The 25,761-nt window shown below is 65.3% G+C and overlaps 1 protein-coding gene across 13 annotated transcripts; it reads left to right on the top strand.

The window, feature by feature from the left end:
• The first annotated feature begins 1,228 nt into the window (after positions 1-1,228).
• ASPG (asparaginase) lies at positions 1,229-24,096 on the top strand. Of its 13 annotated transcripts, none has more exons than XM_025271129.3 (17): positions 1,229-1,382; positions 6,574-6,682; positions 7,210-7,321; positions 9,221-9,346; positions 10,164-10,247; positions 10,876-11,002; positions 15,593-15,705; positions 16,695-16,877; positions 16,973-17,086; positions 17,601-17,717; positions 18,370-18,465; positions 18,645-18,808; positions 21,123-21,209; positions 22,830-22,901; positions 23,260-23,340; positions 23,485-23,703; positions 23,828-24,095. In XM_025271129.3, the coding sequence occupies exons 1-17, from the start codon at positions 1,301-1,303 to the stop codon at positions 24,048-24,050; spliced, it is 2,109 nt and encodes a 702-aa protein (XP_025126914.3). In that variant the 5' UTR covers positions 1,229-1,300; the 3' UTR covers positions 24,051-24,095. The 13 variants fall into 13 exon arrangements, with proteins under 13 accessions (XP_025126914.3, XP_045019663.1, XP_025126916.3 ...); XM_045163728.1 differs by having other exon boundaries at positions 22,830-22,929; positions 23,828-23,983; XM_045163720.1 differs by lacking the exon at positions 1,229-1,382 and adding an exon at positions 2,318-3,255 and having other exon boundaries at positions 23,828-24,096.
• Positions 24,097-25,761: the final 1,665 nt, after the last annotated feature.

Raw genomic sequence — 25,761 nt, 5'->3', positions numbered from 1 at the left:
AGAAGGGAACGGCAACCCACTCCAGTGTTCTTGCCTGGAGAATCCCACGGACAGAGGAGCCTGGTGGGCTACAGTCCTATGGGTTGCAAAGAATCAGGCCTGAATGATTAACGCTGACAAGTCAAGTTCCAAATTAACCAACCTTTTGTTTTGTCTTAGGATAGGAGTTGGGCTTCCCTGGTGGCTCAGAATCTGCCTGCAATCCAGGAGACCAGAGTTCAATCCCTGGCTGGGAAGATCCCCTGGAGAAGGGAATGGTGGAATTTGCATTTTTAAAAGAGGGCCTAGATAAGGGTTCCTAGAAAGGACCAAGTAGAACATTTACATCTGAAAGACAGAGGAGGAGAAAAGCAAGACTCTCCCAAGAAGACTTTGATCCCTTAAGGCCAGACTTTTTTTTCCTCACTCTGTCTGGCCATAAAATAGAAATTTTATCTCATCACTTCCAGGAATCAGAATCAAATCCAGAAGGGCTCTCTCTGGAGAGGAATCAGTTTTCCACCCTGTGTGGTTCCCCCACAGGCCTTGGTGTGCTGCCCCCAGGGAGGGCTACAGAGACTGACTCCACTTGAGGGGAGTTCTTCCTGGTACTCCCCATCCTCCTCCTCCTTCTCCTGGACCAAAAGGCGTGTGTGTGTGTGTGTGTGTGTGTGTGTGTGTGTGTTCACACTCCGTTGTGTCTGACTCTTGGCAACCCCAAGGACTGTAGCCCGCCAGACTCCTCTGTCCGCGGGATTTCCCAGGCAAGAATAATGGAGCAGGTTGCCATTTCCTTCTCCAGGGGATCTTCCCAACCCAGGGATGAAACCCATGTCTCTGGAGATTCCAGCCTTGGCAGGCAGGTTCTTTACCACCAGCGCCCCCTGGGAAGCCGGGACTGTGAAGGGTGGGCTCTATTTAGCCCTGGAGGGGGTTCCCTCGGGCTCCTGGACAGTGTGAGTGGACCGGCTGGGTCTGTCTCTGCCTGCCCCACCTTCCAGGGCAGAAGACCCCAGGCATGGTCTACGGTGCTGGGTCGGGGGAGCGCCAGGGCCTGTGGGGAGGGCCACACGCCGTCCGCTTGGGGGTCCTCGGGCGCCGCCGTCGGTGAGGCCCATGGCCTTCGTGCCACAAGCCTACAGCCACTCAAAACGCCCGGGGCCACTGGGGCCGTAGGGACCTGGCCCCAGGACCGCCCCCTTGGGGGCCTGCCCCGCCACTCCCCGCGGGGACAGGTACAGGCCCGACCCTGCGGCGAGTGCCCGCCCCCCAGGCCCCGCCCCGCCGGCCCGCCAGTCCCCTCGGAGCCTGGGCGGCGGGCATGGCGCGCGCGGCGGGGCCGGAGCGGCGGCTCCTGGCCGTCTACACCGGCGGCACCATCGGCATGCGGAGCGAGCGCGGCGGTGAGTGGGGCGGGCGCCCGGCTCCAGGTGGGGGGTGGGGTGGGGTCGTGCTCCCGCCGGCCGGCATTTGACCCGTCCTGACCCCCGCTCCAGTGGGCACCCAGCGCCTCCCCCCGCGCTGCCGCCGGCTCCTCTCTGCCTGAGCCCGGGGGGCGTCGCTCCTGTCGGACCCCATCCCTGCATAGATGAGCTGGTGGGCAGGTGTTCAAGGGCTGCCCCGGCCTCTCACTCCGGACACCAGGGGCTGCGGGGCGACCCCGGCCACTCCCCGCTGTCCCTGGCCGGTCCGCTGGCTCTGGGCAGTGCTCACTGGCACCAGAAGACCCGGCGGTCGCGTTCCCTCTCCCCTGCCCTGGGGCTCTGACGGGATTTGGGTCAGGGAGGGGTGACTGCTGGGCAGGGGCGGGCCTGAGTGGGGGGGCGCCGGGCCCGCATGACCCCGGGGCAGGGGTGCCCCCAGGCCGGGCAGAGCACCTCGGGCAGGAACCTGGTCCGGGGAGCCTTCAGGGGTGGGCAGGGCACCGCACTCACCCCTGGAGTGTTGTAGCGTGGCCTCCACGTGGGCCCTGGGTCCTGGCTGTGGGGGTGCTCGCCCTCCAGGAGGGGCCCAGACAGCCCCTCAGCCTCAGTCTGGAAACTTGCTGCGCACTCTGGAGAGGGGGCGCTGGCCCTCTTCCACCTATGTCCCTCGGGCCCCCTCCCCAGCCCTCGGCTGCTCCCTGTGCCCCCAGGTCCCCTGCGGGCCTCACTCCTGGGGCCGCCCCACCCTGCCCTGGGGTGTCCTCCCACTTGGAGCTCTCCCAGCTCCCCAGGGCCCTCCCCTTCCCTCAGAACCAGCTGTGCCCCGCCACAACCCCCCGGGCCAACAGAGCATCCTCCACGCCCCCCACCCCGGCCACCACGCAGTTCCCCTGAAGCAGCTACTCAGATGCCACGAGCCCTTTCTCGCCAGCAACTGCTTCCTGTCCTCTGTCCCTGTTAATGCTTCCCTCCCCCAGCCCCGCCAGTTCACAGATGGTTCCAGGCACCATCTATGCTGGGTCCCAGGGCTCAGACCCCCAGAGAGCCCTGTCCAGGGGGGCTTTCCACATCCCTCCATACCCTGGGGGTCACTCCTCCTGGGCTGCAGGGCTGGGGCAGAGAGAGGGGAGCGGGCAGACTCTGCCGGCGTCCTCAGATGGCCCTGACCCATCCCGGTCGCTGCCCAACCCCCCAGGCTTGGCACTTGGCCAGCTGTGATGCCTGTGATCCCATTGAGCTCAGCTCATGGGTATCGAGGGTCCGGGCTGAAGGGACTAGGGGGACTCTGACCGTGACCCCATCTGCACTGTGTTGTGTGCCCTCCATCACCGCCCCCGCCACCCGGACGCCCACGGCTCACTCCCACAGGCCCTGCATTTGCCAAAGAGCTTACAAATCCCCGTGTCTGGAAGGGGCTCTAGAAGGATGGAGTGTGGTGGCAGTAATTTCCAGGCAGGCCAGTCTCCCAGGATCCCGCAGGGCAGCCCCCAAGCCGGAAAGTCTCCCAGGATCCCGCAGGGCGGCGCCCGAGCCGGGAAGTCTCCCAGGATCCCGCAGGGCAGCCCCCGAGGCCGGAAGCAGCGGGCGGGGGAAGAAGGGCAAAGGGGGCGCGCGGAGGACGCAGGCCTGGGGTGTGGAGACCCCGCTCCGAGCCCCGCTGGAGGCCGAGGCCGCCCAGCTGCTCCAGGCCCTGCCTGCCTGGGGATTCCGGTCGCGGGGTCAATAATTAACCCGCCTGGCTCTGCGGGTGCGGGCCGCCGGCTCCCGTGGCTGTTTGGATTCTCACTGTTGGGAGCATTTCAAGCGCCTGCTGGTAAACAGTGGCCCTCCAGGCACGCGAGCCCTGCCAAAGGTCAGGATGCTGAGGGGAGGGCAAGGCCGCAGCAGCCAGGGACAGCCCTCGCCCTCCCCCTCTCTGAGATCAGACATGGTGTCACTGGTCAAGGGGCATCGTGAATCTGAGATCAGCTGATGAGGCAAGCCCAGGGTCAGCAGCACCCCGGCCGGAGACCCTGATGCCCCGTGCGCCCTCTGTGGGCCCCGCTCCCAGCGGGCGGAGCCTCGGGGTCTGCAGGGGCCAGGACCTCCCAGGAGGCCACAGGATGAGGCCAGCGTCATCCTGAGAGGCAATGCCCACGGCTTCTCCTGCCCTTGGCCTGGACGCCCTTCACAGAACAGGCTGCCATGCGCCTGTCCTTGGGGCAGACTGGCCCTTACAGGGGAACCTGTCTGTGGGGCCGCTGCCGTGACCAGCTGCCCGCCTGTACAGCAGGGAGACGAGGCCCGGTGCGGCTGCTTCTGCTTGCGGAGGGCCTGAAGCTTGGGGGCTCTTGTTAAGAAAAAGAATCTGAATCAGAATTAGATGTGAAAGCAGGTGTTTGCTTACTAGCTGTTTTGTTTTTGCTGCGCTGCGTGGCAGGTGGGATCTTAGTCCCCTGACCGGGAATCGAACCTGAGCCCCCTGCAGGGGAAGTCTTAACCTTTGGACAGCCAGGGAAGTTTCCCAACCCCCAACCCCCTCCCGGCTTTTTTTTTTTTTTTTTTTTGGTAACAGGTGTTTACTTCGATTGATGAAGGAAATAACTTCCCGTTCTTAAAAGCCAATAATATTACAAAATCCAAAAATATATTTTTTATTTGTTGACTTCCTGACACTCTCACCACCGTTTCCCCCACCTTTTTGGCTGCTTTGTATGATGATGTGTCCGCAGAGTTTTGCCCCGGGAGAATAGAATGGAAGCAGAGTATGGCCTCCTCTTGGGCCATCCCGCTGGCCCTGGGGTGGGAGGTTCCCGGAAGTCAGGGCCCCCTGCGCCCACCCCCCCGAGTCCACCAGCAGTGGCCTGGCTCTGGGGTGGTAGTGACCATGCGCACCACCCGCCCCGTTCGTGGATCCTCAGATTTCCACGGCCATCCCCAAAGGCCACCCACTGCAGAGGAGCTGGCCCAGACAGTGGTGGGGGAGCCTCCTGCGCCTTCCCTGACCCAGGACCCCAAACCAGGGCCTCAGACAGCAGGAGGGCCCTCTGGAGACCTCCCGCATCCGGGCCAGCTCTGCTCTATCCTTCCTCCGCCCTCCCCTCGGGGCATCGAGCCCTCTCACAAGGACGCAGGTGGAGGCCAGGAGCTGGCATCATCTCCTGAACTCACGCCCACAGAGGGTTGCCTCTTGGTCCTGGGGCTCAGGTGGGGACATCCGCCGGCCATCTTGTCCCCTGCTGCAGGTGGGTGGGTGGCCCTGGGCCTCCCTCAACTCCCAGGTCTGAACTCGGGGCCTCCCCCCAGCAGCAGGGCCAGTGAGTCCAGAGCTTTGTGCAGCAGCTGTGTGTCCCGGCCAGCCTCCAGCATCTTGGGAGGGTGGGCTGCCGGCGGTCTCACACTGATGTTCCCTGAGCCACATTGCTTCTGCAGCAAAGCGTATGGAGCCCCCACGGAGGCTTTCTGGGTGGAAGAGGGGGTGGCTATTCAAGGTGCACCTTCCCCGAGGTATCCTTCTCTGGCTGGGGAGACAGCACCCTGAACTCTGAGGCTGTGCTCCCTGCAGGGCTGGCAGGAGCTGGGCCTGGGGTTTAGCAGGTGGACGTGTGGAGAGGGTGCTGGGGCGGGAAGCCCAGCCTGCCGCCCAGAGTCTGTGGCTTCTGGCCTGCAAACACTGCTGCTTTGGTTCCCTGGGTTTGTTCAGATTTGTTACTTGGCAGGCGAGGCACAGGGAAGCTGAGCCCTGCCCCGAGCTGCAGGGTAGGGACGGGGCATCAGTGAGCTGGGGGCGGGGGTTGGGGGGAGGGTCTGATGCTGGGCCCACAACCCCAGGGAGAGGAGCGCGTGGCCAGACTCACATCTGGGGAGGGATCCTGGCCGCCAGCCTGAGGAGGAGACACATGCCCAAGAAGGGGCTGGGGTGGGCGCGTGGGGTGAGGGTCGGGGGTGCAGGCGGGGCAGCTGTCGGGCTCCGCAGAGGGGAAGAGGCACAGGCGAGGTCAGAGAGGTTCAGTGTCAGGACCAACCGGCCGTTGCGGGGTCCCCCAGCCGGGGGTGTGGGCTGGGAAGGCTCCTGGTTGTTACTGGCATGAACCTGAGTTCTGCCAGCCGCCGGGTGAGCCTGGACCAGACCTGCTCCAGCACCTCCAGGAAGATCACGATCCCCAGCACCCGAGCTCACCCCACGCCCCACCTCCGGACTGAGATAATGAAGGGTGCTGTTTAAGCTGCTAAGCTTGGGGCAGCTTGTTACACAGCAGCAGGAGGCTGCTACACCTGACAGAGGGTGAAGACTGGGAGCAAGGTCTCCACCAACATGCCCGTTGCCCCTGGTCCTGGAGGTCTTAGGCGTTTCAGCCAAAGAAGCTTTTCTGGAATGGGGGGGGGTCAGGGTGCGTGTTGTCCTTGCTGCTGCGTCCAGGTGTCCAGCACGGCCAGGCATGTGGGCGATGCCCAGCAGAACCTCAGTGAGGAGGACTCAGCCCACCTGCCCCAGGTCGCAGAGCTTGCAGGGAGCAGGATGGGACAAGAGGCCAGGGCCTGGATGCAGATATTCCTCTGGGAGCCTCTGCTGAAGAAGTGGTTTGTTTCCAGGAGACACTTGGGGCTTCTTAGGCTTTTCTTAGGACATGTGCCGTTTCTGCCCAGTGCCTCCTTAGACGCGTGCTTCTGGCCAGGGAAGGAGAAGGGGTAACCTGCATGTGTGTGGCAAGGGCGCCAGGACCTGGACATCAAGGAGGGCTTCCTGGAGGTGGTGCCCTGTGCCTGGAGGGGGAGCATCTGCAGGGTGAGAAGGGGTGCGGAGCGGAGGCAGAGGCCTGTGTCCTGGGCAAAATGGTGCGGATGTTCTGGGAAGTCGGGGAGAGGGGTGCTGTGTGTGTGTGTGTTGTGAGCCTCGCTGGGGCCTTGGGCTCGTCTGGAGGTGGAGGTGTTAGCCAGGACGTGGCCGGAGCCCCTGGCAGACCCCTGGGCTGTCTGGCGGAGAGTGGTGACCCAGGCTCCGGGCAGTGGTCCACACTTGCCAGGGCCCTGGGATGGCTGCAGCCTGAGCACCCAGTCTGACTCCCTCAGGGCCAGAGCTCATCCACAGTGCCCAGCCCCCATCCTGCTTGGGGCCTGGCCCCCAGCGAGGAGCAGCGAGGGGGCCCTGGTGGTGGCTGCCAGCCCCTGACCCCCACCCGCTTCCCCGCAGTGCTCGTCCCCGGGAGGGGCCTGGCCGCAGTTCTGAAGATGCTGCCCATGTTCCATGACGAGGAGTACGCCCGGGCCCGCGGCCTCCCCGAGGACACCCTGGTGCTGCCGTGAGTGGGCGCTCCGCTGGGTCCTGGGCACGGACGACAGCCAGCTGTCACGGGGTGGGGGGCGCACCCTGAGCCTGGCCCCTGCCAGGCCAGCTTAGCGGGCTGTGGCTTCTTGGGGTGTCCACAGCGAGTTGCTGGAGGGCACAGCCCCACTTTGGTGGCTTTAGAACTGACTGCAGTCCCCTTTAAAGTCCCTCAGGGGTGGCAGGGGCTGGCCCTGGGGTCCCCCCACCCCCAGAAAGGTTCTGCTTCCCAGGTCGGGGCCCAGGCTGCCCGGTGCTCTTCCCTGCTGGGTGCTGACCCCTCCTGCCAGTGGCCCTGCTCCTGGGGGTGTCCTGGTTCACTTCCTGCCTTGGAGCAGCCCTTCCCGGGGACCATGGTCCTTGTTCCTGCAGCCTCAGGCGGAAGTGGGGGCCGTGGAGGTGCAGGGTCCAAGGCCACGGCCCTGGGTGCCCGACTGGGCGGAGGGAACTGGACTGCCGATGGAGGGGGTGCTGAGTGCGAGCCTGCTGTCCGCACCCCCTCAGGCCGGCCAGCCCCGAACAGAGGGTCGTCTACACAGTGCTGGAGTGCCAGCCCCTCTTTGACTCCAGTGACATGACCATCACTGAGTGGGTGCAGATCGCCCAGACCATCGAGGTGACCAGGGAGGGCGGGGAGGGCTGGGGGGAGGGGCGGGGGGCCTGGTGGTGAAGGTGGGGCTGGGAGGAGGTGCATGGGGGGGTCCCACCTCAGCCGTGCAGCTCCCACGACCCTCTTTCCTGCACCCTGGAGGGGGCGCATCGAGGCCCACGCCCACCTGTCCGGTGAGGAAGTGGCCCAGGTGGCTGTCTCAATTTGAAAACTTAGCTTGTCCCAGTCTGTGTCCTGGGCGGAGATGTGATTCACCTCTGCAGACTGACAGCTCCATGCCTGGCCCCCGCCCGCTCTGTCTGCCCCAAGCCCACCCTGGAGTGCAGTCTTAGTGGGTTTAGGGCTCGTGGTTTAGAGTACCGAGCAGACATCTTACCTGCAGCCAGAGCGTCCCACCCACATCAGCCCTCCTCTCCATCCTCCCACCCCACCAGCGCTGGCCCCAGCTACTGCCTCCCGGGGCGGGGGGCCCTCCTGGCCCATTTCTTACCTTCCCCCCGTAAGAAACCCTGCTCCCCAGAGAGAGGCTCGTTACTGAGGCACCCTTCCTGGCCGCCGGGGGCTGGCCCCAGGGGCCCTAGGCCTGGCCCCTGTCTCTGGATGTTTGCAGCTGTGTCTGGGGAAGTCTCCCTGGTCTCTGGCCAGCAGCACCCACAGTTGGGGCCTGACGGCTTTTCTGAGCACCTAGGACTGCTGTTCAGTTCAGTTCAGTTCAGTCGTTCAGTCGTGTCTGACTCTTTGTGACCCCATGAACCGCAGCACACCAGGCCTTCCTGTCCTTCACCAACTCCCGGAGTTTACTCAAACCCATGTCCATCAAATCAGTGATGCCATCCAACCATCTCATCCTCTGTCGTCCCCTTCTCCCGCCTTCAATCTTTTTCAGCATCAGGGGCTTTTCCAATGAGTCAGTTTTTCGCATCAGGTGGGCAAAGTGTTGGAGTTTCAGCTTCAGCATCAGTCCCTCCAGTGAATTTTCAGGACTGATTTCCTTTAGGATGGACTGGTTGGACCTCCTTGCAGTCCAAGGGACTCTCAAGAGTCTTTTCCAACCACTGTTCAAAAGCATCAATTCTTCGTCCTGCTGTCCAGCCATGCGCAATTTCCCGGTGTGGCCGGCAGAGGGCGGGCCAGTCCACCACGCGTCTCTGCTCCCATACAGCTCTGAGCCCCGCCTGGCTTGGTCTCTTGATAGGCTTCAAGAGAGGTCCCGGGGCCCCATGGTTCCCGGTGCTGTGCTCCTCGCAACCACAGCCCAGGCCAACTGCCCCCTGAGGCCTTGGCTGCTCCCATGGAGGCGGTGGCTGGGGGGTGTCCCTGCAGAGCTGGCCTGCGTGCCAGGGGGGCCTTCTGACTCCCTGGAGGGGCTGTGCCCGTGCCTGCTGTCCGCACCCTGCCCACCTCCGACATCTCATCTTCCAGCGCGGGCTGTGCCTCGTGTCTGTTGCTTGTGCGCATGCCTGGCCCTCCCACTGGACCGAGAGGCTGGTGGGCTTCCTCGCCCCACAGCCCCTGCTGCCCTCGGGGGCAGTGGTCATTCAGCAAGGGGCCCTCCGGAGCACTGAGCTGGGCCTGGCGCTGTCGTCCAGCTGACGGTGTGCTCAGGAGCCCAGGTCGGGCATTGCTCGGGGAATCTTCCCACCCCGGCATCAAAGTGCCTGGAGACCCCCGCCAAGATCTCTCGGGGCCCAGGGGTGTCACTAGGAGACCCCCAGGGGTTCAGGGGAGGAGGCTGTCCTGGAAGAGAGCAGAGCACAGGGGCAGGGGCTCCGTTCCCTGTGGGCCTCCCCGGCTGGCAGTGACCGGGGCCCGCCCGCGCGTCCCTGAGTTCCGCCAGCCGTGCGTGGGGGCACCAGCACCTGCTCCCAGGAGCTGGGCCGCCTGAGCTGGCTGCCGCCCCTGCAGAGCCACTACGCGCGGTACGACGGCTTTGTGGTCATCCACGGCACCGACACCATGGCCTTCGCCGCCTCCGTGCTCTCCTTCGTGCTGGAGAACCTGCAGAAAACCGTCATCCTCACCGGGGCCCAGGTACCTCCCCGGGCGCCCGCTGGGCAGAGGCCGCATGGATCGGGGCCTTTCCCAGGCCACAGGGCCACTGAGAGGGCAGGTGGGTCCCCGGCTCCATGCCCGGTCCTGCGGGTCCTGGTGGTTCCGCTTGGCCAGTGCCCGATCAGCGCCGGGATCCTGCCCGCTGCCAGCCTGCGGCCCTGCTGTGTCCTCTCCTCCCCCCACACTGGCCCCGGTGGGACGCTCCTGCTATCACCAGGGCAGATGAGGCGCAGAAGCCGGGCAGCCGGCCCACGTCCACAGGCCTTATGAGCGCCCAGGACAGTGGCTCAGCCCAGGGTGGTTCCATTGGAGGCCTTGGGGGCCCCTCCCCAGCCGACCCCTCTGCCCATGCCATGGCAGTCCAGCCCTTTTCCGCCTTCCTGGGTAGGTGTGGGGGAACTGGGTACAGGCCAGTCACCGCTGGGGCATTGGCCCCACAGCAGATACAGGGCAGGTCTGTGACCCGGTGCTCGGAGGCCCCGCCTGAAGCTGCTTGCCCTCGCTTGCACCTGCGGTCGGCCCCCAGCTCCCCTCTGCCTGCCCGGCCCAGGCACTGGCTTGGGCAGCGTGAGGGCCTGGCCTCGGTGCCCTGGGGGCCAGGGGGCTGGGCTGGGCAGTGACGGGTCCCAGGGCATCGTGTGCTCCCTGAGCGTGGGGACTGGCCAGCACCCGGCAGGGGGCATGGGGGTCTGGGGGGAGCAGAGGGGGCTGGGCCGGGCTGGAGGAGCGTGGTCAGCAGGTGCGGCCCCCTAGTGGCAGCACCCGCCGGCCCGAGCCTGCCCCGGCTTCTCCCCAGGTGCCCATCCACGCCCTGTGGAACGACGGCCGGGAGAACCTGCTGGGCGCCCTGCTGCTGGCCGGCCAGTACGTGATCCCCGAGGTACCGCCTCCTCCTGTGGGCGGGGCGGGTCTGGGTGCAGCGCGGGGTGGGGGCTGGCACCTGCCCTGGGGGATGCAGGTGAGGGGGTCGGCAGGGCTAAAGCTCCGTCTTTCACCTTGAGCGTGAGCTACACCCTCACCATAGAGAAAATGGGAAAGCAGCAGGCAGCGGGAGCCTGTGCCCGCATCCCACGCCAGACACCTGGGGCTGGCGGTGCGGAGGGCTTTCCCGGGCTCTGCGTGTGTGTGATGTGCATCTGTCTAACCTGTCCCGTGCCGAGGGCGTGGTGTGTGTGTCCATCTACATCACATACACGTGAACGTGCGTGAGCTTCCATAGAAACAGGCCATTCGGGGTGTGGTTTTGGGACCCCCCTCTGGTCCCTCTGCACCTTGCTCTGCCGCGTGTTGGCACAGAGACATTTCCCAGACTCTCCCTCACATCTCAGGGGAGGGGAGGAACCCTGGGAGGCGGGCCCGCTGTGGGGAGGAGCTTCACGAGTGCCATTCAGAGCCCCCGCCCCAGGAACAGCTCCAGAGTGGGGTGGGGGTTGCCTGCTGGGTGAGGGGAAGCTTGGGGGTGGCCCGGGCTCCCCGGTGCTGAGCTGCGGCCCCCTCCCGTCCCGCAGGTCTGCCTGTTCTTCCAGAATCAGCTGTTTCGGGGCAACCGGGTGACCAAAGTGGACGCGCGCAGGTTCGCGGCCTTCTGCTCCCCCAACCTGCCGCCTCTGGCCACCGTGGGCGCTGACGTCACGAGTAAGCGAGCAGGGCCCACAGCGGGGGCCTCCGCCTGGGGTCGTGTCCTGCCGTAGCTGCTGTGGGGCCTGTGGGCGGCCCTGGGTTGGGGAGCGCAGCCCTCAACTCTGCGGAGAACCCGGGATGGGGGGCCGCTCAGAATGCGGACATCCCCAGATCACCCCGGCTCAGAGCCAGGCTGTGTGGGGGCCAGCCTCTCGGGTGCCCCGCCCCAGCCACAGGGCCCCAGGCCCAGGAGTCCCTCAGTGGCCTCATGGGGACGTGGTTCCAGTGGAGTGACTGCATCCTGGGGACTTTCAGGGGAGTCTCTGCCCCAGCACCCCCTCCTGGGACTGTCTGATGCCTCCAGCTGTGGGTGGGTCCTGAGAACTCCCCCCGAGGCCCCCCACGCTTGCCCTGGGGAGGAGAGGATCTCTGCCAAGTGGCTGTGGGCCACAGCGGGTGGGGCGGGGAGGCCACTGGATCAGAACCGCACACCAAGAGGGAAGGGACATGCCGGGAGGTGTTGCAGCCCGAGACCTGAGTCCATTCCGGGGTCTTAGCCTGCATTTCCCTCCCCCTGCCCACCCACCCTGCTTGTCCACATGCCCTGGAGGTTGGGGAGGCCCAGAACACGTCTGTGTGTCTGAGGTGTGTGTAGCATGGCCGGGGTCTGGGGGTCAGGCAGGGGGCACGTGCTTGCTGAGGGTGAGAGTCAGGAAGGCTTCCTGGAGGAGGTGGCGCGTGGGCTGGTGCGGGTGGATGGATCCGCCTCCGGGCTGTGCTGAGTGGTGGCGCTCAGCCCCTCCTGCCTCAGTGCCAGCCAGCTGAGGAAGGAAGAACGGGCACGAAGGTGGGGTGGCCGCTGTGCAGGCCTGCCTGCCCCGTGGGGCTGAGTCACTCCTGGTCTGGGGCTCAGAGGGGAGCTTCCGGGATGTGGCCTGCTAAAGGGTGCAGAGGAGTTCACCCTGGATCCCGGGCCCCTGCTGGGGCCACGCCAAGCCCACGCCAGCCTTGAAGCACAGGGCACATTGGTGCAAGTGGCTGGGTGGGTGAGTGGCTGATGCTGGCCCTGAGGGGTGAGACGTGGACCCCCCACGCCTGTGATCCCGGGAGGAGCGTGTCCTCTGGCCCGGTGCAAGGGTGCCCATGTGGTATCAAGGGCCCCAGGCCAGTCCCAGTACAGGTGCTGAGAAACGCCAGGCTTTGCCCGGACCATGCCCAGTGGAGCCCCTCACTGCTTACTGCTGCATTTCCCGGCCCTCTGTGAGGCCGGGGCTTGGGAGAGGCTGAGCTGTGCCGGGAGGGGAGCACGGGGTGCTGCCCCCCACGCTGGTCCCGACACCCCCCCGCCAAGTGGCCGCAGCACGTGTGGTCACTGGGGTCTCCAGGAGCCCTACGTCCTCTCGGAGCAGAAACCCCGGCCCTGAGGAGGGGGAGTCAGGCCTCCAGGCTCTGGCCAGTGGGGGCCCGGTGGCTGCAGGGGACTCGGAACCACCGTCCCCCAGTGCACTGGGTTTGGCCGCATCAGCCTGAGGCCACGGTCAGGACTGAGCGGGAGCCCGCCCGGCCGCGGTGGGCCTCACACCGCCTCCCTTCCCTCTCGGCCCCTCTGCACGTGGGGCAGCATCCCTCGGTGTTTGGCAGGCCCAAGTGGAAGGACTCGGGGTCCCGTGGGCTCTCAGGGTATGGGCTAGTCGTGTGGTGGGTGTGGGCCCTCTTTGTCTCTGCAAACCCTCCTCTGCAGCCAGAACTCCTGGGCCCGGCCCTAAAATAAAGGACACCACTCCCTGCTGCTACCGCAGCCACCCTTCTTCTGAGCCCACCCCCAGCTCCCCCCCAACACTCAGCTCCCTCCTCTCCCACCCCCAGCTCCCCCCCACTCCCAGCTCTCTGTGAAAGGGCAGTGTGTCTCTGGAATGTTCCTTGGTTTATTATCACCTATTACTTTTGATTTACAAAGATGGGCACAATAAAGGACAGAAATGGTATGGACCTAACAGAAGCAGAAGATATTAAGAGGTGGCAAGAATACACAGAAGAACTCTACATGACCCAGATAATCACGACAGTGTGATCGTCCACCTAGAGCCAGACATCCTGGAATGTGAAGTCAAGTGGGCCTTAGGAAGCATCACTACCGACAAAGCTAGTGGAGGTGATGGCATTCCAGTTGAGCTATTTCAAATCCTAAAAGATGATGATGTTAAAATGTTACACTCAATATGTTAGCAATTTTGGAAAATTCAGCAGTGGCCATAGGACTGGAAAAGGTCAGTTTTCATTCCAATCCCGAAGAAAAGCAATGCCAAAGAATGATCAAACTACCACACAATTGCACTCCGCTCACATGCTAGCAAAGTAAAGCTCAAAATTCTCCAAGTCAGCCTTCAACAGTACATGAACCGAGAACTTTCACAGGTTCAAGCTGGATTTAGAAAAGGCAGAGGAACTAGAGATCAAATTGCCAACATCTGGTGGATCATTGAAAAGGCAAGAGAGTTCCAGAAAAACATCTACTTCTGCTTTATTAACTATGCCAAAGCCTTTGACTGTGTGGATCACAATAAACTGTGGAAAATTCTGAAAGAGATGGGAATACCAGAACACCTGACCTGCCTCTTGAGAAATCTGTATGCAGGTCAGGAAGCAACAGAACCGGACGTGGGACAACGGATTGGTTGTTCCCTATTGGTTCCAAATTGGGAAAGGAGTACGTCAAGGCTGTATATTGTCACCCTACTTATTTAACCTCTATGCAGAGTACATTATGTGAAATGCTGGGCTGGCTGAAGCACAGGCTGGAATCAAGATTGCCGGGAGAAATATCAATAACCTCAGATATGCAGATGACACCACCCTTATGGCAGAGATTGAAGAGGAACTAAAGAGCCTCTTGAAGAAAATGAAAGAGGAGAGTGAAAAAGCTGGCTTAAAACTCAACATTCAAAAAACAAGGATCATGGCATCCAGTCCCAATCCCTGCATGGCAAATAGATGGAGAAACAATGGAAACAGTGACAGACTTTATTTTTGGGGGCTCCAAAATCACTGCAGATGGTGACTGCAGCCATGAAATTAAAAGATGCTTGCTCATTGGAAGAAAAGTTATGACCAACCTAGATAGCATATTAAAAAGCAGAGACATTACTTAGCCAACAAAGGTCCATCTAGTCAAAGCTATGGTTTTTCCAGTAGTCATCTATGGATTGGAGAGTTGGACTATAAAGAAAGCTGAGCACCGATGAATTGATGCTTTCGAGCTGTGGTGTTGGGAGAAGACTCTTTAGGGTCCCTTGGACTGCAAGGAGACCCAACCAGTCCATCCTAAAGGAAATCAGTCCTGAATATTCATTGGAAGCACTGATGCTGAAGCTGAAACTCCAATACTTTGGCCACCTGAAGCGAAGAACCGACTCATTGGGAAAGACCCTGATGCTGGGAAAGACTGAAGGCGGGAGAAGGGGACGACAGAGGATGAGATGGTTGGATGGCATCACCGACTCAACGGACATGAGTTTGAGCAAGCTCCGGGAGTAGTTGGTGATGGACAGGGAGGCCTGGAGTGCTGCAATCTGTGGGGTGGCAAAGAGTCAGACACAATGGAGCGACTGAACTGACTGAGCATTCCTCTGGTGGAAACAGCAGGAGGCAGGCAGGCTTACCCCCACCACAGGACGGGCTGTTGGAGGAGCCCTGGTGGGGGTCCTGGAGCCCCTATTCCCCTCTGAGCTCTGCACCTGGCTCTGGGAAGCCTCTCAAGGCCCTGCCCCTCTGGGCCTGATTTCCCTGGGCTGGATGAAGGGGTCTCCTTGGCACCTGCTTCCTCCACAGCCTCTCGAGGGGTCTTGGCACCCACCCTCTGCCCGCTTGAGGGGCCAAGAGGATGGGACTCGGGCTCAATGCCATGCTCCTGAGGGTCAAAGGCCAGGCCTGCTGCCCAGATCCCCGCCCCGTCCCCCGCCCGTGGGTGCAGCAGGAGGGCTGGGCGGCTCTGGCGATGTGGTCCCTACAGAGCTGCCGCCTCTGGGCCCACGGCGAGCTGAAGGCCTGGGGCTTCCCTGGGGGGCGGGCACTGACCCCCAGGCGCTGCTGCTCCACTCTCCTCGGGGCTCAGGAGCCAGGAACCTGCCCTGGGCGTGGGGAGCGGGCCGGGCTCACGTTACCCCTGAGACTTTGGGGTGAATGACATGGAGGTTTCCCCAGAGGTGCGGGATCCTGAAGACTCACTCGTTCATTCATGGACCTGCTGGGCTCGGGGCCCAGCGGTCACCCTGCAAGGGGCCCATGAGTTTGGCTGGTCAGAGGCTGCTGCCCAGACTGCTCGTGGGACCCAGGACCCCGGATCCTGGGGCCCCACGCCCTGCCCTCTTGCCATTGCAGCCGCCGTGCCCTCGCCTGGGAGGCCCTACCCCCGAGCCACCCCCCCCCCCCAACTCCCCTGCAGGGTCCTCCTGCCCCCTGGATCCCATCCCACCACTGGGCTGGCTCGGGCTGGGTTGCGCCCATTGGCTGAGAGAGCTGAGAGGGGGAGGGGGCGCCAGGGGGGGCGGGGCCTGGCTGTGGCCCCAGATGGCCTACAGTCTACTCTTGGTCCGTCTGTCCCTGCAGTCAACCAGGAGCTGGTGCGCAGAGTCCGTGGGCAGGGCCGGTTGGTGGTGCACAGCAGCATGGAGCAGAACGTGGGCCTGCTGCGCCTCTACCCCGGGATCCCCGCCTCCCTGGTAGGGGCCCCGCCTCCCTGGTAGGGACCCCGCCTCCCTGGTGGCACCCCAGCGCTTCACTCCATGGGGGCTATTGGGCCGTCAGGGCAGGAACAGCATCGTCCAGCAGTGGGCCCCAGACTCCAGTCTGCTGGTTCCTGGGAGCTGCCAGGAATAGGTGAACTTTTACCTTTGGCTTCTACCTGGAGAGGAGGAGGGAGCTGATGGCGGTTCTGATGAGGGCTGAAGGCTATGGGAAGACCCTTCAGAGTCCCTTGAACAGCAAGGAGATCCAACCAGTACATCCTCAAGGAAATCAGTCCTGAATATTCATTGGAAGGACTGCTGCTGAAGCTGAAACTCCAATATCTTGGCCACCTGATGTGAAGAGCTGACTCATTGGAAAAGGCCCTGATGCTGGGAAGGATTGAAGGCGGGAGGAGAAGGGGACGATAGAGGATGAGATAGCTGAATGGCATCACTGACTCGATGGCCATGAGTTTGAACAAGCTCCGGGAGTTGGTGAAGGACAGGGAGGCCTGGTGTGCTGCAGTCCATGGGGTCGCAAAGAATCGGACACGATTGAGCGACTGGGCTGAACTGAAGGCTCTGAAGGGGACACAGCCAGGGGGCTGGACCCTTAGCACAGGCCAACAGCTCAGCCTCAGCGTGCCCTGAGCTCAGTGTGTCCAGCTGCAGGGCCCGTCCCCGCCCGCCGGCTTGCTGGGAACATCACCTGTCGTGTGTCAGAGCTTCGGGCCGGATGGAGGTCCAGGAGGGCGGTGGGTGGCCCAGCTGGGATGGGATCCCTGCCCTCGGCGAGGCCCCTGACGGCCCTTTCTCATGTCTGGCCGGCTCCCTGTGACCTCTGACCTGTCTCCACAGTGTTCATGGCCCTAACGCTCAGGAGGGGACGGGGGTCACTCAGGGAAGATGTGGAGGGGAGCGAGGTGGACAGTCCCTGCTGCCCGTGTTTGGTGGAAGCGAGTCCCCGCCTCCTGTCCCCACAGGTCCGGGCCTTCCTGCAGCCCCCCATGAAGGGCGTGGTCATGGAGACCTTCGGCTCCGGGAACGGGCCCACCAAGCCCGACCTGCTTCAGGAGCTGCGGGCGGCGGCCGAGCGTGGCCTGGTCATCGTCAACTGCACCCACTGCCTCCAAGGTGCCGTCACCTCTGACTACGGAGCCGGCATGGTGGGCGCAGGGGGTGCCAGGGCCTGGGGCGGGGGCGGGGGCGAGCCCTGGCCACCCGCCTCCTTCACGGTCCACCCGCACCCCTGCCCCTCCAGGCCTTGAGCGGCGCCGGGACCATGTCAGGCTTCGACATGACGTCCGAGGCGGCACTGGCCAAGCTGTCCTATGTGCTGGGCCTGCCGGGGCTGAGCCTGGACGGCAGGAAGGAGGTGCGTGTGCCTCTGGCGGCGACTGCGCCCCTTGGCTCGCGTGTGGTGGGTGGGCCCAGCCCGGGGAGTATGTGCCTGGGCTTTGCGGGGGGCTAGAAGTGGCCTCCCCGTCACCTCCCCCAAGCCCCACACCGCCCCACACCCCCACACTCTCTTGGGGAGCCCCACACCCCACACTCTTTCTCGGGGAGCCCCAGGTCCGCCCTGCTCTCAGGGTATCCCCACCCCGGTGCTTCCCCGGCTGGCCCCTCCGGCTGGGCAGAGGCCACCAGGGCCCAGGGAGACCCTAAGCTGGAGGCTGGAGAGTGGGCTGAGCTGCTGTGGGGACCTGGCTGGGTGAGGCTCTGGGCCCCAGGACGGAGCCTGATGGAGGCATTTCAGGTCTGGGGGCACCCTCTACTGGGGGCTGGGGGTGCCTGGCCCGCCTGGTGGGTCTGGACTGCTGGGTCCAGGCTCTGGTGAGCTGCCCGGCTCTCTCTGTGTGTATCCCCCTTCCCCACCCCGTGCGCCCCAGCTGCTGGCCAGGGACCTGCGCGGGGAGATGACGCCGCCTGCCGTGGACAAGCCCCGGCCCTCTCTGCGGGGCGGTGTGCTGGGGCGCGGGGTCGCCCAGCTCCTCAGTCTGAGACAGGTGCAGTGTGGGTAGGGGCCCAGGGGGACGGGAGTGGAACACCCCCAGGCACAGCCTGCTTCTGGGCTGAGAGCTGGGGGCAGGCAGGGCTCAGGGCAGCAGCCGGGAAGGCTGGCAGGGACTCGCCGGTGGGCATCCAGAGGGGGCTGGAAGGGGCTGGGCGGTCCAGAGGGGCGCTTGCAGCGTGTATGCAGTGTGCAGACTGTGGCGCTCACCTGGTGGAACAGCCCAGGGCTGGCAGGGTCAGCTGGGGCGAGAGGGCGGTCTGCTCCGAGGTCTCCCCAGAGGAGGGGCCAGACCGGGGCCCCTTCCCTTCTCGGCCAGGGTGCCTGGGCCCAGGAAGGGGCTGAGGGCTGGCTTTTGGGCCTGGGTTGTGGGATTCAAGCTGAGCCAGGCTCCCGGCGGTGACTGGGACCTCCTGGTGACCCTCCTCACCGCCCTGCCTCGGGGCAGTGTCCAGACCCGGCACGGGGGCACCCCGTCTGGTTGCTGCCCTGGGGCCCACCATGTGCCTCAGTGTCCCCCCTGTGGAGTGAGCGTGGGGACAGGACTGTCCGGGAGGGCGGTGGGGGAATGGGCAGCAGCCACGTGGGTACAGCGGAGGCCTCGGGGAGGGGGCAGGGGTCCAAGGTGTTGCTGCCCGCCTCTGCAGGAGGCCGACGAGGCCTGGGATGCCCTGGTGCCCAGCCTGGCCTGTGCCGCGGCCTACGTGGGTGACCTGGAGGCCCTGCAGGTGCTGGTAGAGCTGGTGAGTCTCTCATCCACCCTTGGGGACCAGCCCGGCCACACAGGGCCCTGGGGTGGGCTGGATCTCCCCTCCCGGGGTCTGCTCCCCTTATTGCAGTCGACGGGGCCTCGTGGCTCCGCTGGGATGTCCCTTCCCCGTGGCCTTTCCTCGGTGGGTGACGGGCCCCTATGTCCCCCCAGGGCAGTGGCCGGAGCCTAGAGGACTTCAGTGGCCAAACCCCACTGCATGCGGCCGCCCGGGCTGGCCAGGCTGGGGCTGTCACCATGCTGCTGCAGAGAGGGCTGGACGTGAACGCCCGGGACAAGGGCGGCCTCAGCCCCCTGCTGCTGGCCGTGGGGGGCAGGTATTTGACGGTGGGCACTGTGGTGGGGGCGCAGGCACGGGTGCTGCCCGGGGCCGGGCCCGGACAGAGCTGCCTCCGGGGGGCCTTCGGTGTGTCCGTGGTCACATGGCTTCCCCGGGCAGAGCCGGGGGGCACCAAAGACACCTGCTTCCCGGAGCCTCAGCCCCTTCCGGCCTGGGCCCTCGGTACCAACAGTGACCCTGCCGGTCGTGGGCAGGGCCCAGACTGCGAGGACTGCTTGGGGCAGGGTGGTTAGGGAGGGCTTCCTGGAGGTGACTTCCAAGCTGAGCACGCCAGGTCTAGCAAGACCCTGGCAGGGAATTTCTAACAAGAAAAGCAGAAGAGGCCTCGTGTGTTCCCTGCACCCTCTGCCTGAGGGGCTGGGGCGAGGGCGAAGGGGGAAGCCCTCCGCCCAGCACTGGGGCGAAGCAAGCTGCAGAGCAGCTTGCATAGTGCCAGGTGGGCAGGGTGGGCACAGGTGCCCTAGGGAGTGGACTCAGCATGCCTGGTATTCGGGGGGTGGTCCCCCAAGCTGGCCCTGTCTGACAAACCCTGGCTTTTTAAGGCAGGTCCCCAACCTGAGTGTTTCTGGGGAGGTTTCCCACCTCCCCTCCACAGGTAGAGACTTGCCGAGCCGAGTCCTTACTGAGGCCCTGGCGCCCTGAGCAGTGGGTTTGGGCACTTGATGCCCAGTTCCTTCTGAGGGTCAGAGGGCACCAAGGCCAGAGGTCAGGGCCACCCGGAGGGGTCACGCGTGCTGCGGGATGGCCCCTGGCAGGGCTGGCTGTGTGAGGATCAGCACGAGCTGGAGGTCACCCCTCAGGAGCCAGGGCCTCGGGCGCTGAGCCCAGCCCCTGGGGCAAGCAGGGGCCAGCATGAGGGCAGAGGTGCGGGCATCCGGCTGGCGAACACGTGTCCTGTGTCCTCTGCTGGGGTGGGGGTCTCCTCGCCTCCTCCCAGGCCCGCCTGGCCTCTCTCCGAGGGTCAGCCTCACCTGCTCTGCTGGCCCATGGGGACTCGCAGCGGCCAGGCACGTGGGGGGCCTGGAGGCCACCTGGCCTCTCCCTCTAGGGGCTTAGGTCCCTCGGAGGCCGGGCAGTGCTGCCCTGCCCTCCCCTCCCTCTGTCCAGCCGCCCAGAGCCGCGTCACGCACGTGATGCTGAACGCCTGTGTGAGTGTGTGTCTGGGAACTTTCCTTCCCGGCGTCTTTGCTGTTGATGAGTCGCTCAGTCGTGTCCAACTCTTGGCGACCCCATGGACTGCATGCCCACCTTCCCTGTCCTTCACCCCCGTCCTGCTTAGTCTGCCCCTTCTGAGAGCTGAGCTCCGTGTGGCGTCTGTGGCAGGCCCCGCGCCCCTCCCCAGGGGCTCTCAGCCTGTGGGAACCCGGCTTGTTGCTGGGGATTTTCTGAGTCTCATGGAGACTCCAAGCCACCAACCGCTTCAGGTTGGCCCTGGGCTGGGGTGCCTCGTAGCAACCCCCGCTTCCTGGGGGCATCAAAGGTTCTCAGAACAGGCCTGGCAGTGGGCAGAGGGGTGGGGTGCCTGTGGGGTGTGCCCGCGGCACCCAGGCCAGGCTGATTTGGCTGCAGACTCCAGGCTGCCCGTCCTGGGGCGTGGGTGGGTAGTGCGGTGAGCTCACCCCGTCCTGGCCCCACCCCCTCGTCCCGGCCTCTGTCACAACACCTCCCCTGCTTCCCAAACCGGTCTCACCCCCAAGAGGGCCCTGCTGTGCCTGGGCTGGGGGGTGGCCCCACCCTGGAAGGTTCTGGGCTGGTGGGGGAGGGGGGCCAAGCCTGTGGGACTCCCCTTCCTCCCCAGGCTCCCCAGAAGTGGGGTGACTGCAGTTGATGGTCCTCCCCCGGCCCCGGCTCTCTGTTCTCCTGCCTCACTGAGCTTCACCCCCACCCCACGAACCCCATGGAGGCTCACCCCGCACGTGGGGTTCAGGCTAGGTGCCCCTGGATGCCTGCAGTCATCTGGGCCCCGCTGAGGGCCAGCCTGTCCCCGCGTTCTCTGTTGGTATCTCCTCACCACCCCGCCCTCAAGGGCAGAGCCCGGGCCCAGTGGACTCAGTCTCTGCAGACTCGGCCCGAGCGTGCGCGAGCTCCACAAGGGCGGTCTCCCAGGCTGGGCCTTCCCGGTGCCCACAGCCGTGCCCTTGGGTGGGCCTGGGCCTTGAGCTGCTCGGCCCGGGCTGAGCCCCAGCGTGGTTCTGGGTGCGTTTGGTGAGGGTGGGCTCCTGGTCCTGGCCTGCTGGCGTCTGGCGGATGCTGCCTCGGGCAGGCGGTCACCCTGCTGTTTCTCACGGCAGGCATAGGGATGTCATTGGGCTGCTGCGGGCAGCTGGGGCCTGCCTGTCCCCCCAGGAGCTGGAGGACTCGGGGACGGAGCTGTGCCGGTGAGGCTCACAGGCGCACCTGTGCTTCCTGGGATGTGGCGGGGCCTGGGGCTCCGAGGTGGAAACCAAGCAGTGGGGAGGGATGGTGGGCTTGGGGGGGGCTTCACACGGGGAGAGCCCGCCCTGCCCTCTGTCTGCACCAGCTGGGCCCTTGGAGCCCTTGGGGGTAGGGGGTGGGCAGGCGGCAGCCCAAGGTCCTCTGCCCCCCAGGCCCTCCCTGTGGGGTGGCCTCCCCAGTGCCCACCAGCTCCTCCCGTGTCCAGCCTAGGGTGTGACGGGCCAGGCCCGAGGCCTCTAGGTAGGGAGGAAGCAAGGAGGGTCGTGGGGAAAGGGAGGTGGAGGCAGGAGAGGCTGGAGCACCAGCAGAAGCCAGGTCGGGGGGCTGGGAGCGGCACTGAAGTCAGAGCCCCCAGGGTGGGTGACCGGGGTTGCGTCTCAGGCTGAGTAGGTGGTTGGTGGGGGGTGGCTGCCTGCTCACCAGGACGAGGACCTGAAGCTCCGGCCCCCCGGGTCCCCGCCAGCCAGCCTCTCCCCAGCCCCCCTGCCTTGGTTCCAGAGAGGTCTCACCCAGCCCGGGGGGTCCCCATCCTGTACAGAGTAGGGTGCACAGACCCCACAGGTCCCCAGTCTTGGCCCCTCCTCCCTGGAGTTCAGTGTCCCCGAGTGGACGGATCCTGCTGACTTTTCAGCGATGACAGGGCTGGGGGTGGGGGGGTGGGGGTGTGACCTGCGGTGACGGGACTCAGGCAGGAAGGGCTTGGCTCCGGAGGGACTCCTAGGGTGACCCGGCTCGTGTGGGCCTCGACGGCTCCTCGATTGACAGCCGGGGAGGCAGGCGGAGGGGCAGGGACAGGTCCCATGGGAGCAGGTCACCTAACCTGAGCTGCTTGGCTGGCTTGAGGGGGCCCTTGACCAGCTCCCCAAGAAGCGAGTGTGTGTGGGAACCAGTGCGAGAGGCCTGGGGCCAGGTCCGAGGGCTGCTGGCGGTGCCTCAGCCTGATTCACCTTAGAGACGACCCTGTGCCCTGTTGTGGGGGGGCTGCTGCTGCGGGCTCCTGACTCAGAGGAAGTACCGGGGGTCGGCCCTGCCCTCCCCGCAGCCAGCTGGCTCCTGGTCCTAGGCTGGGGCGGGGGGGTGCCTCTGAGAGCAGGGGGAAGGTAGAGGGCCGCCCCTCGGTGCCCCCACCTCTCCAGGGTGGGCAGGCCCAGACCCGCTCCTGGCCAGCCTGCTGGTCCAGAGTCCCCCACCCCGGGCCCCCGTATGACCCTCTTTCCACCACTGGGCTGCCTCTGACTTTCCTCCCGCCCCCACGGGCCCCGCCTGGGGAGAGCTATGTTGTGAAAGATGAAACTGGCAGGCGGTGCTCAGCCGGTGGGGTGTGTGTGCACGTGCACCCGTGTGTGAGCACCCGTGTGTGTGTGTGTGTGTGTGTGTGTGCCCTCGACCTGAGTCACAGCCACCCCCACGGGTGACAGACACCAGAGTCCAGGCTGCTGGCCGGCCCCGGGGACCCTGGTCACTGCTGGGTCAGCTGTTCGGGGCTGGCTTTGCAAGAGAGCCGGTGGGCAGATGGCCGGGCACCCAGGAGTCCCCAACGGCTCCCCCTCCTCCCCTCCCAGGCTGGCATCCAGGGCGGACTGCGAGGGCCTGCGGGTGTGGGGGCAGGCAGGGGCCGACCTGAGGCAGCCCGGGTATGATGGGCGCAGCGCGCTGCACGTCGTGAGTGCCCCTGGTGCCCTCTCTGGGACCACCTCCTCCAGGAAGCCCTCCCTGACTGTGCCACCGGCTCCCCCTTCCCAAATGCCCAACCCCTGCCCTCCTTGCGGAGGCATTCCATATGCGGGAACCGTGGGTTGGGGAGGGGGCTATCCCTTCTCCTGTCCCAGGTCCCCCCCCCCCCCCACCAGGGTCCAGAGCTGTGGGAACAAGGAGGGGTGGAGGAGACACAGGGTCCTCGATGCATAGGTGGGAGCCCACCCTGGTGCAGGGGTGTTCAGGGCCAGCCTCCTGGTCCACCCGCCTGAGGCAGCCCCCCAACACCCCCCACAGGCAGAGGCAGCTGGGAACCTGGAAGTGGTGGCCCTCCTGCAGAACCTTCGGGGTGGGGCTGGTGACCAGGCCCCGGGCCCAGTAAGTCCCCTACTCGCTGTGGTCAGGCGCTGGTGGGGACGGTGTCCTGGGGGCAGGGCTCACCCTGTGAGGGGAGCTGCAGTCTCTGGATGGAGGGCTTCCCAGAGGGATGGCCAAGCTCAGACCCACACTCCATCTGGCCAGGCCACCCCACAGGGCAGCCGGCTGCAGCCCTGGAGGCCCGGCCATGGCCAGGAATCTCCCAAGCCTGGAGGGACCCTGCTGTGCCCGTCCTGCCCAACCCGCACCCGCCCGGACCCCAGCACCCACTGGGCCAGGTGGACTGTGCTCCCAGCTGGCTCCCCGCCCCCACCGTGTCAGCTGGCCTACTGGAAGACTCTCCCTCTGGTTGGCTTTGCTCAGGTCCTTGGGTCCCTCCCTCGTGAAAGGCTGGGCCCCACTGACAGGTGCCCGGGCTTGTCTGTCTGCCCTGCCCCCATGCAGTACCTGGGCCTCCACTCCTTCTCCAGAGACCTCCCTTTTCCAGGAAGTGCTGCCTGGTGTCTAACCTGAAGCCCTCCTGCTGCGGCGTGAGCTGTTCCTTCCTGTTGAGACCTGCTGGAGGGACGGAGCTACCCGGCACCCCCGGCCCTGACCATGCTGTGCACCCCCGGCCTCTGCCCCCCGCCCCCCACCCTGCTGCGGAAGCTGCTTCCCATTCTGTGTCCAGGACGCAGCCTGAAGGACATGGTTGGGGAGAGTGGCCATAAAGTCCTTCTGAGGACCGTTCTCCCCCACCAGCCTGGCTCCAGTGGGTCTGTCTGGTCCCGGGACCATGGGGATGTGTGTGGGGTGTCAGGCCTCAGGCTCTGCGTCAAAGGGCAGTGTTTTCGGCACCCTGGGGGTGAGGGAATCACTGCCAATCCTGCCTGAAGAGGTGGCAGGGTGAGCAAGTATGGGCCCCGCGAGGGGTGGGCAGGCCAGGCTCTCTGGCCCACACAGCCTCTGCCCCAGGCCCTTCCCTCCCAGTCCTCGTCTGGGAGCTTGGGGTCACCCCTGCAGGCACACCCCACCCATGTCCGCTCTGCCAAGCGCTCCACGCAGAGATTATCTCTCTGGTCCTCCCCGGCCCTCCTGTCTGGCTTTCATGGGGGCTTCTGCCGCCCACAGGCCCCTTGGCTGCGCTCATTCCAGGCCCACCCTGGGGAGGCAGAGAGGGCGGCCTGCGCCGGTCCTCGCTGTGACAGCCTGGGTGGGAGGCAGCTCCCAGCCTGTGGGCCAGGCGGGGCGGGCCACGGTGGGGTGCGGCTCTCCGAGGCCCGGCCAGGGCTGAAGTCAGGTGTCTGGACCTCAGGCCTCCTCTCTGGCCCTCGGTCTGGTGGGACAAGGACGCACCCTTGATCCTGGGCCGGCCCGAGGTCTCACTTCCCCACTCCAGCCCCCGAGCCCCTCCTGCTGAGCCTGAGGAACCGTGGAGGCCACCCTGGCCCACTCTAAGCACCCACGTTGTCTGTGTGGGCCCTGGGCTAGGGGCTCAGGAAGCCGCTGAGCCCAGCCCGTGGGCATGTGCTCTGTAGTTTTGGGGTAAAAGTGTGACCCCAAAGGGCTTTCCCTTGGCACCCACCACGCAGCCTTCTCTCGGTGGGGCCGGGCTGGGGGCGGCTCCACCCGCACCCCCAGGCTTCTCAGCCCGGTTCCCAGGCCCGGGCTGGCACCGCGGTTGGCACCATTCCAGATCTCGCCCAGACACGGGTGTGCCTGAGCCTTGCACAACCAGGTGACACCACATGAGGAGCGCGGTGGCCGGAACCCCTGCCCCCCCAACACCCTGACGAGGGCCGGGGGCGGGGTGGCCGGGAGCCTCTGCCCCACAGCCTGACGAGGGCCGGGGTGTGGTGGCCGGGAGCCTCTGCCCGCCCCCCACACCCTGATGAAGGCTGGGGCAGGGCTTCGGAGGGCCTGGGGGGCCCTGCAGTGGCCCGGGGGCTGGGACCCTCAGAAGGCTGGGGGCGGGCGGCAGGACCACTGCACAAGAGCTTGGAGGCCCCCTTCCACGTCCCAGGGCTGCTGGCGCCCGGCACACAGCCGCCGCTTTGACTGCTTCCAAGGGGACTGGAACGGCTCAGAGCCTTTGCTTCTCCCAGGCCCCGAGGAGCTGGGCTGTGAGAGCTGTGGTTGGATCCCCATGGTGCCTCGGTCCCTGAGCAGGAGCCACCTTGCCCCATAGAAATGCCCACGGAGCCTGGGGCCCCAGGGGGAGTCGCTGCGCGGGCTTCTCGCCAGGTGGGTCACTGAGGGCCGGGGAGAGGCTTCCGCCTGCTGGGAGGCTGCCCGCCGCTCTGCACTCCCAGTCCTGTGGGACGAGGGGGTTGCCCTGAAGGTCAAGTGCCTGGGGGCACCGGCCCACCTTCCCTATTTACAGCAAGAAAGCAAGGCCCAGGCCTGTGTTCAGGGTCCCAGGCTGGCACGTGGCGGAGCTGG

This window comes from Bubalus bubalis, chromosome 20, assembly GCF_019923935.1.
Source record: "Bubalus bubalis isolate 160015118507 breed Murrah chromosome 20, NDDB_SH_1, whole genome shotgun sequence".
NCBI lineage: Eukaryota > Metazoa > Chordata > Mammalia > Artiodactyla > Bovidae > Bubalus > Bubalus bubalis.
The sequence above is the reverse complement of the archived record's forward strand: the minus strand, read 5'-3'. Positions and strand labels throughout refer to the sequence as shown.